Genomic DNA, 13,616 nt, shown 5'->3' with positions numbered 1-13,616 from the left:
AACCAAAGTATGACCGGGCGATGGCAGCACCAGAATGGTCAGGAGAATAACCATCGACTACTTAATTTTATAACTTCCAGAAACAAAAACAAATTTCCCCTTTTGCATAGCTTATAAAAAGATGAGAAGGTAATACTTCATTTAAACAAGTTTGTCAAATTATGAGGTAACAAGTTAAAATGTTTAATTTCACTGGAAAGTAATGCTCGATCTCTAATAACCTGTACAGCACTGTGCTGAAGTATAAGTTCTCGGGCATAATGTCAAAAATGCTGGAGGCTCAATTTCCTGCAAAACAATAAAGAACTGTCCTTTTCTCTGCAAGTCACGTTCACTTGAAGATATACTTGTTTCCTCTTGGAACATCTGGTTAGTCTGGCCTGAGAATAATATGGCCATGGCATTGATGTTCTCAGCCTTCACTTGTTAATTTCCCCACATGCAGAAGTGAACTGAAATCTGGCTCTAAGAATTGCAGTAGGGGCCAGACATTGAACATGCAAGACAGCTAAACCCTAAGCCAACTTCTGATGGAGCTCATCATCCTCAATAGCTTTAGCATATTTAAAGTTAATTATTACTGAAAAAAATACATTTTTTGTCAAGGCTTTTCATCTTGCATTCTTCAGAGCAAATCACAAGAAAACCAATCTCAGGGAAGCAACAAATTTATACCGTATGAGAAGGAAGTGCAGATTTGTTGGAAAGTAAACTGATTGGTAGAGGGATTGCTATGGAGAATGCACCAGTTAATGGTGACTGACAGTTCACTGCCAAGCCTTATTTCAAATTTAAACCACGCAGCTTAACTCTGATTGGTCAAGGCATTGTCCTGAAGAAAGGGCCAGCAAATAGCTGTCCCTTATTTTGTTTAGCAGAAACAGGCAGTGTGTGCATGTTGTTTCTGTTTGCAAAGGTATTAATATATGTTGCTTCCAATATATTCAAATGAGCCACCCTATAAAACTGATTGATGATCTTAAATTGGTTGTCAGCATAATTTTTAGCCCATTGATGATTATTTAGCAAATGTTGCCCAATCATGGAATCACATCGAATTTTGGGACATTGTGCTTTGAGTTTTGAAAGCATAGGCTGATAGCATGGTCTGTACTTTAGAGGCAATGCCTCTACCAATCAATCAGCACTTGCTTCTCGTACAATATAAATTTGTTGTTTTCCCTGAGACTGGTATACTTATGAATTAACGTCATAAGTTTCAACAAAAAAAAGTATCTTTTTTCATCAATATTCCAGTTCTGTACTACCAAACAACTATCTTTAAAGTTATTGAAACTTCAAATTACTTCACAGGCATGGTTATCAGGCAAAGGTTCGACACATAGCAACATAGCATTGGCAAAGATGACCAAAAGATTCCATGAAGCATATTAAAAGACGGACACAAACATACTATTCCCAACCAGTGTATTTGTAAGATGTAGGGTGAGGCGGGTGCGTGAAATAGGACAGGTGGCTAGTCCACCACCTTCACACATACCCCTAAGCAGCCCCCCATAATGTGGTGGGCAGATAAAGCAGCAGCCAACTTGCCCACGCTTAGCTCTATGGAAACCCTTAACTAGTTAGTTAAGGGCCTGTTTCCATTCCCATCACAAGAATATGGTGGTGGGCAGTGAAAGGTGGAAAAAAGGAGGCCAGCTCACTTTTTCACCATCTCGGACGAAAAGGCAGGAGGGGGCAGTTACCTCCTCTGAGAGATGCTCTTGTGGCACTTGTCCCTGCAAAATATTGCCCCCTTTTTGTGATACCCCCTCCACACCATCCACTGTCTCTAAAACCTGGTCCCCTCTGCCCCCATGTCCCTTACCCTAAGATCCCCAATCTCTCCCTGATTAAACGCACAGTACTCACTAATCTTCCAGGTTGTCTTCAGTTTGGGATTTCCTTGTAGCCCTGCAGCAGTCACTACAGAATTCTGGCTGCTGGGACAGCTCAACTGCTAATCAGATTGGCTGCTAGCTCTTGAGGACAGAATTTCCTTTCCCAGGGGCAGAAGTCCTATAATTACCTCATTAAGGCCGTCCCTAGCTTTTTACCCTGTCAGGCAATGGAAACGTACAGAGATCTCAAAGGCTTATGGACTGGAGGTGGGAACAGAGATAGGAAGGAGTCAGATAATGGAGTGATTTGAAACAAGGCTGAGAACATTTTCAAAAACTCCACACAAGTTTCTGGAGTAGTGACTTAAAATCCATGGTTGAAACAGACAAGTGAATTATAGCATGAAGTATGCCTACCGGGAAAAGAAAACATGATATATGTGAAGAGGAAACTCAGTGGAGTGCATAGCTGCTGTCTTAACTCAATGTTATTACAATTATGCAGCTTTCCCGAGGCTTTTTTCCTGTCTGGGTGATGCCCTGTAACTACAAAGTTGAAAAAAAAGCTTTTTATTTTATGCTTCCATTTTACTGAGGAAGCTTCCGCATCCAAAAATTGGCTCCGAAAATTCTGCTCACATTTTGACAGCTGTGACAAATTGCACCACAGCAACCGAGACAATCCACAACTTTCTAAAACAAAAATCAACAGATCCTTTAAAAAATTCCAAGATCCCAATTACCTCATTAAGGCCGTCCCTAGCTTTTTACCCTGTCAGGCAATGGACAGTGGTTAGCACTGCTGCTTCACAGCTCCAGGGTCCTGGGTTCGATTCCCGGCTCGGGTCACTGTCTGTGTGGAGTTTGCACATTCTCTTTGTGTCTGCGTGGGTTTCCTCCGGGTGCTCCGGTTTCCTCCCACAGTCCAAAGATGTGCGGGTTAGGTTGATTGGTCATGCTAAATTGCCCATAGTGTCCTGGGATGTGTAGATTAGTGGGGTAAATGTGTGGGGTTGTGGGGATCAGGCCTGAGGTAGGATTGTTGTTGGTGCAGACTTAATTGGCCCAATGGCCTCCTTCTGCATTGTAGGGTTTCTCTATAATTTTATGATTCACTCTGTCCCTCCCCCTGCAATATCCAATTTTCCCCTACCCAAGGATAACTATGATAAACTGCAAAATATACAATCGATAATCATGTTAAATAATGCAGAAAATAACTCCGGTTTCCTCCCACAGTCCAAAGATGTGCGGGTTAGGTTGATTGGCCAGGTTAAAAATTGCCCCTTAGAGTCCTGGGATGCGTAGGTTAGAGGGATTAGTGGGTAAATATGTGGGGGTAGGGCTTGGGTGGGATTGTGGTCGGTGCAGACTCGATGGGCCGAATGGCCTCCTTCTGCACTGTAGGGTTTCTATGATTTCTATGGTTCCACAACTTTGCCAAAAACTAATCAATTCTTTCTTGAGCAATACACTGTGTACCAAGTTTTGTTGAAATCTGTCCATTAGTTATTGAGATCTATTGTTTACAAACAAACTGACTACAAACAAGGGCAAAAACATCACCTCTGCCCACTTTCAATGGTGGAAGTAGAAAGCTCACTTAAGAGCCTTGAAGATTGCTGATTCTTTTATCACATATTTGCTTAAGATATCTTTGATTCTGGGACCATAATTGCCTCAAAAAAGTGCACAAATTCTCTTTCAATGCATTTTGGGCCCCTATAAACACTAAATGTACAATGAAAATAAGAACGGTTTCCCCATTTATAAACACAAGATTTTAAGCAATTCACCATTTTCCTATTCCTAAAGAACCAACCATTTAAATTCAAGCAAATGTAAACATACCTTATCCATCGTAAGTTGCTTAAAAACAGGATAGTACTTGTGCAGACGTAACTTTTTAAGCCAGTCTAGAATACCAATTTGTTCTGGATTTTGCGGACTCAAGCTTTCAGCCTGTGGCCAAGTGACTGTTGCAGAACTTCCACTGACTGAATGTGAGCATGTAGAAGCAGAGACTGGTGGTTGCAGTGCGTTGTAAGAACACTGGATGCTGGCTACACCACATATTGGCCTGCAAAAAATGAAAAATTCAATTGAATTTAGCAGTTTTTCTTCTATAAAAAACAGACAAGTTACAACAGGACCTCATGGTGGCATACCTCCTGTAATTGTCCAGACAACTAGTGTTTCTAAGCAAGACTGTCCTGCCTTACTTTATCCTATCCTTATCTTATTACAAGGAGGGACAGGAGGCACAGAAATGTTAGTCTCCAGTAGAATAAGCATACCTCAAATCCGTGCATATGATTGACTAATCCTCCCACATTGGATTTACTTCTGCTCCTCCCCACCAGCCTTTCAACTGCTTTCCCCACCCAACAGTCAGTCAATTTGGCAGCTGCCAGGCAACAAATTGAAAAGAAATGAACAGGTTCCACCATTAAATTCTACAAAACCCATGGAAAAACTGTATTCCTGGCTTAACAGCCGCTAGTCCCCCACTTCCTTCCCATCTCACAGTTATCACAGCTTACGGCATATGATCTTTTGCATAAAGTTCAATTTGATTGACTTGATGGACCAAAAACAAGGCTAGGTCTGCAACTATCTTATGCTCAAGAAATTTAGTTTCAAAAAGACAACAGTACAGGCTTAAAAGGACTGCACAAAGTCTATGGAAAATCTTAAAATCTCACTATGGAATGGAGGATCAATCCAAGGGCCTATCTATGGAAATCATTCAAAATCTTTATACCATGTTTGCTTTTCAATCTGGATCAACACAAGCTTCCATGCACAATACATGAATTTCAAAAGGAGTTTATTTCGTCGAATGCTTTTAATAAAATAAAGTACTGCAAATGGAGCAAAAATACAATGTTACCAATTTTGGTTGTAAACTAATAGGCTTAAAAATTATGAAATAAATTGTGTGTATTTGGCATTATAAACTTTCAAAATAGAATACGAGGTGATGCCATGAGTATGATCACTAGTAAAGCCAGAAATTCAGCAATCTGTTCCTTTTGTGGTAGAATTCTCATTGTTGGAGTATGTCTGCGCTAGAAATGATTTTCACACCTTCTGTGGGCCCTCTGTAATGATCCAAGATCAGTATGGATTCCCACAGAACTGGCATGTCATATCGTCACTGATGCTTGGGGGAACCTCTGCAGCTGCACCATTTTTGGCCTCTCTCTGGGCAAGTCAGATGTTGAGAGTTTGGGGTAGATGGGCCATGAAATATGTTAACCCAAATGTCAGTGCTTGTATCCACATGAGCTGGTTGGCTGCATGTTTTTCCAAAAGAGGTTGTATGCAAGGGAAAAGTTTGCCAGGTTCTTTTTTAGACACTTCTGGTGCCTCCTGTCTCTCTTATGTAGTTTGCACTGACAATCTTGGTTTCATTTGCCCTGAGAAAGTTACTCATAGAAGGTCGGTGTAGTTATTCTGTAATCATCCATGTGGGAGGTATGGATTGCCCATCTCAGTTGAATTTTCTGAAGGATGTGCTCCATGCTGTTGAGCCCAGCCAGATCAAGACCTCATTATTTGTGATTTTGTCCTGCCATCGAATTCTCATGATGGACCTCAGGTATCTTTGGTAGAAGTGCTCCAAAGCTTCTACATGGTGGCTAGGGCAGGCCCAAGAGTCTGCACCATACTGAAGATTGGGAGGACAACAGCCTGATGGAGTTTGACTTTAGTCTTCAATACCATTCTGCTTTCAGACATAATCGTGGAATTGGTTGGAGGCAGAAAGCTGCTTCCTGGATGCACGAATAGATGCCTTCATCAATAGTAGCATTTGATTTGATTTATTGTCACATGTATTAGCATACAGTGAAAAGTGTTGTTTCTTGCATGCTATGCAGGGCATACCGTTCATAGAGAAGAAAACGAGAGAGTGCAGAATGTAGTGTTACAGTCATAGATAGGGTGTAGAGGAAGATCAACTTAATGCAAGGTAAGTCCATTCAAATGTCTGACAGCAGCAGGAAAGAAGCTTTTCTCGAGTCGGTTGGTACGTGACCTCAGACTTTTGTATCTTTTTCCTGACGGAAGAAAATGGAAGAATGAATGTCCAGGGTGCATGGGGTCCTTAATTATGCTGGCTGCTTTGCCAAGGCAGCGGGAAGTGTAGACAGAGTCAATGGATGGAAGGCTGGTTTGTGTGATGGACTGGGCTACATTCACGAGCTTTTGTAGTTTCTTGTGGTCTTGGGCAGAGCAGGAGCCATGCCAAGTTGTGTTACAGCCAGAAAGAATGCTTTATATGGTGCATCTGTAAAAGTTGGTGAGAGTCGTAGCTGGCATGCCAAATTCCCTTAGTTTTCTGAGAAAGTAGAGGCATAGAGGATAGAGCTCTGCCGAAGTCCGCAAGGAACTAAAAAAGGTCGATAATGTAGCCCAATCCATCATGCAAACCAGCCTCCCATCCATTGACTCTGTCTACACTTCCTGCTGCCTCGGCAAAGCAGCCAGCATAATTAAGGACCCCATGCACCCCGGACATTCTCTGTTTCATCTTCTTCCTTCGGGAAAAAGATACAAAAGTCTGAGGTCACGTACCAACCAACCCAAGAACAGCTTCTTCCCTGCTGCTGTCAGACTTTTGAATGGACCTACCTTGCATTAAGTTGATCTTTCTCTACACCCTAGCTATGACTGTAACACTATATTCTGCACTCTCTCATTTCCTTCTCTATGAACGGTATGTTTTGTCTGTATAGCATGCAAGAAACAATACTTTTCACCGTATGTTAATACGTGACCATAATAAATCAAATCAAATTGTTGGTGGGTTTTCTTAACTGTAGTGTCAGCATGGGGGGCCCAGGACAGGTTGTTGGTCATCTGGACACCTAAAAACTTGAAGCTCTTGACCCTTTCCACTTTGTCCCCGTTGATGTAGACAGGGGCATGCTCTCCACTACGCTTCCTGAAGTCAATGACAATCTCCTTCGTTTTGTTGACATTGAGGGAGTGCCAGTTCACCAGATTTTCTATCTCATTCCTGTACTCTGTCTCGTCATTGAGATCAACTACGGCAGTGTTGTCAGCAAACTTGAAAATCGAGTTGGAGGGGAATTTGGCCACAGTCATATGCATAGAAGGAGTATAGTAGGAGGCTGAGAACACAGCCTTGTGGGGCACCGGTATTGAGGATGATCGTGGAGGAGGTGTTGTCAAGGTAGCCATCTGGTGTCAAGTACTGGTGATGCTACTTTCAGTGTGTGCCTAGTGCTGGTTGAAACATAAAATTTTGATCTTGAAGACAATGATTTGGAGACCAAAATATTTGACAGCACTTGAGAATTTGTCTGCCACACTTTGTGTGTCTTCCTTGTTGTGTGCAGCTAGAACACAGTCTTCTGCATAAAGAAGCTCTCTGATTACTGTCTCTGTTACTTAAGTGGAAGCATACAGTCTGAAGAGATTGAAGAGCATCCCTGCACAGGACCCAACGTGGATGCCAGTAGGCATGTCCCTCTTTATAAGCATTGCAGCAAAGAAGAGTTGATGCATCCTTGCTTTATGTCGCTTGTTACCACAAATGTATCAGACATCTCACAACAGGCACAGGTTCAACCATGCCATCATGTGATCAGTGCAGAATTTTGATAAACTTATTTGGACATGCTAACTTTGAGGGCAATTGCCATAGATTAGGTCAACTCTCACTGTCAAACATTTAAGTTATGTCTATTGGAATGCTCACACAACAATATCAACTTATAAGCTATAAATATGAATTTATGAAGCAAAAAACTAAAATGGACACTTTCCTGTAAAAAATGGAATTGAGAGGTCAAGTGACTTTTTTTTCCCCCTGTTAATACACACAGAACTGCAAGAGCCGGAGCTAATCTTCAGGTCCGGCCAAGTCTTGACAGTAATTAAAATGCAAAACAACCCTTCCTGTGGTTAACTGTACTTCAACTAATTAAAAAGACTGGTTTCACAATACTATTGCAGACTCTTCACTTCCAAACTTGAAACCCAGAAAATGGGTGTGAACAACTCTATTTTGTTAAGATGGTATGTAGATGAGTGAGACCTGAACTCTATCTAACAATGACCTAACATCAAACTATTTAATCAGAACAATGGAAAGAGATGCTCTGGTCACAGGGCAGACCACCTGCTGGATAGATCTTCTGGTACCACCGAAGACAATGGACGTTTGAATGGTTCACCATGGCCTTGCAAAATAATTCTGGCCTCGGTTTCTGATAAGGAAATATAATAAGGCACATACTGAACCAACAGATAAAACCATCTGTGCCAGTGAAGGAAAAAAACCCTACCTATGAAAAAACAACAGTATGCAGAGACTGGAGTTGACTTTGAACTCTTCTACTTGAGGAATTGTGCCAAGGCTTTGCTACAGGACTGAGCTATTGCACCTTGACTGAAGTGGAATAGAAAAAATCAGCTACTGTGAACTTAAAGCAAGAGCCATTCAGTCCTTCTAAAGCTACAAGGTTTTTTTCTTCAGTGGAAAAGATTACAGGCCTGCATTGTTTCAAGTTTTCACCCAGGGAAAAGCTGTGCAACAGGGAAATTTTAAAATCACAAGGCCTAAACACATACAACTTTTATAATCACAGTCTTTTCTTGAACATGCGCGTATCATATAAGCATGTGAGTATAGTCTATAATTGGGTGTTTTTGAAAACAATAAAATCTGTCATTTGTCTTCTTGGAGAAAAACCTTCTTAAAACATGCTGGCCGCGATTCTCCCATCTCCCTGTGCTAATGGCAAGGAGATTCTCATGTTGGCTGATTCGCGGGGGTTCGTGCCCCGCTTGCATCTCCCAGCGCCGGATTTCCAGCGGCGTCTGCTTCGCACCAGAAATCGGCAGGGAAGCACAAAGACCATTTACACGGTCATTGTAATATCATTTAAATACACAGTGCCATATGCTTTGCTATCCACTCTCTCAATATATCCTGCCACATTCAAAGATCGATGTGCATGAACCCCTGGTCCCTCTGTCCCACTCATTAAAACTTTGCCATTAAATCTATATTGCCTTCCCCTATCCCTTCACCAAAATGCACCACCTCATCATTGGCTATCTCTTGTTTTGAGGAAGAAGTTAGGATTGCAAGTTTCTGTCATGGACCTTCTGTGACTGAGAAGGTCGATTCTTGACCCACAGTTCTTTGGACACATGAGCTAGGGTGTCCCACAAGAGAGTGGGATCCAGTTGCAGGATTTGTTTCCTTTGCTGCCATCTCTATACCTCATCATTAAGGCGTTTGGATTCAAATCTCGCATTCTAATCAGTATTCTGTAACTTGATTTTGTGTCTCTGTGCCCTGTTTGAGAGCACATTTCCACTCCATCTGACGAAGGAGCAGCGCTCGAAAGTTAATGGTATCTGCTACCAAATAAACCTGTTGGACTTTAACCTGGTGTTGTTAAAATTCTTACTGTGTTTATCCCTCAATATCCAGGGTTCACTGGATTTGTTGGGTGCTACTCTTTTTCTTTATTGGAATATGTTGTCCTGTACTCTTCCCTATTTCCTTCTCGAACATGTCTCACTGTTCCGTCACAGATTTACCTACAATTGCCTGCTCCCAGTCCAAATCACATCTGATCTTATTAAAATCAGCCTTCTCCCAGTTTAGAATTTCGATTTCTGGCCAATCCTTGTCCTTTTCCATAGCAATCTTGAATCTAAAGGACTTACGAATGCTGACTGCAAAAACTTCTCCCACTGATTATTCAACGACTTGTCTGGCTTTGTTACCTAAGATTAAGTCCAGGACTTCCCCATCTCTTGTAGGACCTTCTATGTACTGGCTTAAAAAATTCCCCTGGACACATTTTACGAATCCACCTCCCTCTAAACCTTACACAGTATGAGTAACCCACTTAATGTTGGGGAAGTTGAAATCCCCCACTATTACTACCCTGTTACTTTTACTCTTCACTGAAATTTGCCGACATAACTGCTCTTCTATTTCCCTTGGACTGTTAGAAGGCTTTTAGAACATCCCCAACAATGTGATTGCTCCTTTTTGGTTTTTAAGTTCTACCCATATGGCTTCATTAGAAGAACCTTCTCAGATGGTGTCCCTCTTTACTGCTGTAATTGATTATAATGCACAAAGCTAAGCTTACCTGACAGCTGCACCAGTGCTTGTGTTAGTTTTATGTAGCATCACTGGTATGGAGTTGGCATCTGAATGGGAAAAGTACAGAATTACAAATAATTTTCTTTATAGTTCATACATCTTCAAATGCTACAGATTGAATTCAAAGCTTCATAATCATAATAATCAAATAAATCTTTACAATAGACAATTCCTGTAACAGATATTCTGAATTTGTAAAAGATCACAAAAGACATATAATAAATAACTTTGTAAATGTAAAAGAATAATTAAAGAAAGATTAGGATCAGAGTTAACAAAAAAGGAGATTGAAGGGATTACAGAGATACTAAACGATGCAGTAGTGAAACTAAAACGGTAGAAGTGGAGGAAGTGACAAGTTAATAGAACATAAGTGGTAATGGTCTGTTGGCATGTTGAAGGATGGCAGAAAGGAAATTGCATAAGCTCTAAAGTCAATCTTTCCAATATCCATTGATATGTAAGTTATCTAGAAGATTGGAGAGTTGTCAAATGTAGCTTCACTGTTCCTGAAGTTATTCAAGAGATAAACCAAGCAATTATAAACCAATTAGCCTAACATTGGTGATCTATAAACTTTTAAAAGACAAAACACTTGGTAAAATTAATATCAAGATAGATCTGGGTTAATTAAGCACACTGATTTGTAAAAGCATTTACAGAATGATACATTGGTGGTGTGGTTGTGTATATTTATGTAGTAATTATGCATAATTGACATTCCAAGATGAATTTAAGTAGGCACTACATAAAAGTAACCATGGAGAAAGGGCCATAAAGGTGAAGATGACGCATCTCCCTTTCTCCACTGTAGTTTTATGATTGGTTAACTTTTCCAGCAGAGTTAAGAATCAGTGTCTTCTTATCAAAATTAACTGATCCTTTGCTCTGCAAAAGTGCACTATAGGGTTCAAAAGTGGATATGTTGTACTGGTCTACAGGAAGGTGGTCCAGATAACTTGATATTTCACAATTCTAGATGGAGTTGTAGGACAAATGACCACCAAAGCCCCAGGCAACAGCAGGTGGACATCTGTTTCATGGTGCAACAAATGCTACCTTTCTCAACTAAGTTCATACACTTACTTACATTTTAGGCAAACAGAATTCTTTTACATCAATTGTTGAATTGTTTTCTCTTTTGCTTTACCCTCAACGTTAGCTTCATTTCAGTGACTAGTTGGGAATTCTAACAACAGCTCTATTTTACATTGGCCGAAGTACTTATATTAGTGCAGTTCTGACACACAGGACTAGAAGAAATACTCAACTTCAATATAAATAATCAATCTGTTCCAATCAAGACTAGCTGAAGGCCCTTGATTCCAAATTATGCTCAAGATATGGTTTCTAGCCCAAAACAGACAACAGGGAATTGAACAACCCGCATCACTGTGTTACTGATGTTAGCTATGTTGTGCGGAGAGGCAGAAAAAAGGGCAGTTATTAGCTGCTGGTGTGCACACATGCTTAAGACCAGCACTCAGTAGCTTGGAAGTAGCTTATCAGACGAGTATCTTCACAAAAAAGTGTGCACATTTTCAAAAATGAATCCAACCCAAATGATCAAAAATTGAGTCAATTTACTTACTTAGGTGTTGAGTAGGATGATTGGCTGTGGCGGTACAGAAAAATTTCTGTATCTGATCATTTTTTAACATATGAGATGGCAAAGATAGTAGGTATCTGTGAAAAATAAAAACTAAATTCAATAATATGATACATTTTTAAGTGACTATTACAAAGATTTCAAGTTGAAATATTGAATGCAAAATGCAACCCTGTTGTATTTCTGTTTAAAACAAATTTCTATTACTAGTTAAAGAAAGAAAATATTTAAAATTAGACACCGACTCTTTGAAGTTAAAGACATATCATCCAGTGTACAATCTAATTCTGGAGTGGCCATTGGGATGTGCGGGGTGGTTTGGGGGAACCCTCATGGGGCACAAAGTGCCCGAATAGAAAAGACAACATCTCTCAGAGCCTGGAGACTACTGCTGGGATCTACTTGGCTTGCCAATAACACCAAGATAGGTAGGAAAGTAAGTTGTCAAGAGGTAGAGTCTGCAAAGGGATACAGACACGTTATGTGAATGGACAAAAATTTGGCAGATGGAGTAAAATGCGGGAAAATAGTGAACTTGAATTTTGGCAGGAAAAATAGAAAAACTTTAAATGGAAAGAAATTACAGAACTCGCTGGTACAGGGGATCTGGATGTCCTAGTAAATGAATGACAACAAGTTGGTATGCAGGTACAGCAAGTGACTAAAAAAGCAAATGGAATGTTGTCCTATATTGCAAAGGGCATGGAAAATAAAAGTAGGGAAATTTTACTGTAGCTGTACAGGGTCTTGGTGGAACCATTTCTGGAACACTGTGCGCTGTTTTGGTTTGTTCACCATCACCAAAGTTAATACTAGTATGAAAAAGTGTATTCACCTGTTGCAGCAAAACCTATTCTACCTATTAAACATTTAACTTTAAACTGTTGAAAATCAGGTTAATAATCCACAGTGATTCTGCATTACTATATATTTTCAATACTATAGTGCCTTTTTCATTGATTTAAATTCACAATGGATCACATAATTAAGAATTTCACCTGAGATAAGGTTCCAGATCTGCATATTTTCGTTCATCTGTGTAACAACAGTCATGGTTGGTGGTTTCTGGAATGGAATTTTCCAAATTCTCATCTGGGAACATTTGAGGAAGCTGTAAAATTGAGATAATTTTTAATTTAACAAAAGGGAGTATCCAAATATAATGGGACTGATTTTGTCTTTAGTGCCTAGGAAAACATTAATCCTTGGCCAATAGTAACAGGAAATAGGGGTGCAGATGCATGATGCTGAGTGTCTACTCTCTTTTTGTAGCTGCAGGATTTCAGAGATTCCTAAGGGGCAAAAAGCAAAGCACAGCACTTCCATGTAAATAAAATGGGCGGGGGTTTCCCCACCCCTGAATTATTCTGCAAGCTTCACTGATCAGTGTGCAACCAGATTCAACTATGTATTATCACTTTACAATTCAGACAGAAGGAGGTCAGTCAATACATTGTGCCTGTGCCAGCTCTTCAATTAGTCTATTCAATTACTTCCATTCCACGGTCTTTCCCCATAGCCCTGCAATTTTTTTCAATTTTCTTTTGAGAATTTCTACTGAAACTGCTTCAACTGACTTTTTACATACGAACATACAAACAAGGAGGAGTAAGCCATTCAACCCCTTGTGCCTGCTCCAACATTTAATAAGATCATGACGAATCTGATAGTAACCTCAAATATGTATCCCATCTACACCCAATAACCTATCATCCCCTTGCTTGTCAATAATCTATCCACGTCTGCCTTAAAAAATTCAAGACTCTGCTGCCACCACCTTTTCAAGAAGGCTCTCAATCCTCACACTGACCTCCAGTTCTAAATTTTCCCACAAGAGGAAACATCCTCTCCACCCTGTCAGGATCTTGTATATTGCAATTACTCTTTTAAACTCCAGTGGATAGAAGCCTAGCCTGTCCAACTTTTCCTCAAAAGACAACCATTCATTCCAGTTATTAATCTAGTGAACCTTCTCCGAATTGTTCCCAACACGTTTACA

At 40.3% G+C, this 13,616-nt stretch overlaps 1 protein-coding gene across 2 annotated transcripts in view; it reads right to left on the bottom strand.

Moving 5' to 3' along the window:
- The window catches only part of zcchc14 (zinc finger, CCHC domain containing 14), a 99,421-nt gene that overhangs the window by 45,400 nt on the left and 40,405 nt on the right, over positions 1 to 13,616 (bottom strand). For both annotated transcript variants that reach the window (XM_078210752.1, XM_078210753.1), the window contains exons 5-8: positions 12,616 to 12,728; positions 11,600 to 11,694; positions 9,995 to 10,055; positions 3,696 to 3,924 (exon numbers count right to left, since the gene is read on the bottom strand). In XM_078210752.1, the coding sequence (XP_078066878.1) occupies positions 3,696 to 3,924; positions 9,995 to 10,055; positions 11,600 to 11,694; positions 12,616 to 12,728 (498 nt within the window). The remainder of the gene's footprint in view (positions 1 to 3,695; positions 3,925 to 9,994; positions 10,056 to 11,599; positions 11,695 to 12,615; positions 12,729 to 13,616) is intronic.

The sequence above is a fragment of the Mustelus asterias genome, chromosome 4 (assembly GCF_964213995.1).
Source record: "Mustelus asterias chromosome 4, sMusAst1.hap1.1, whole genome shotgun sequence".
Classification (NCBI taxonomy): domain Eukaryota; kingdom Metazoa; phylum Chordata; class Chondrichthyes; order Carcharhiniformes; family Triakidae; genus Mustelus; species Mustelus asterias.
The sequence above is the reverse complement of the archived record's forward strand: the minus strand, read 5'-3'. Positions and strand labels throughout refer to the sequence as shown.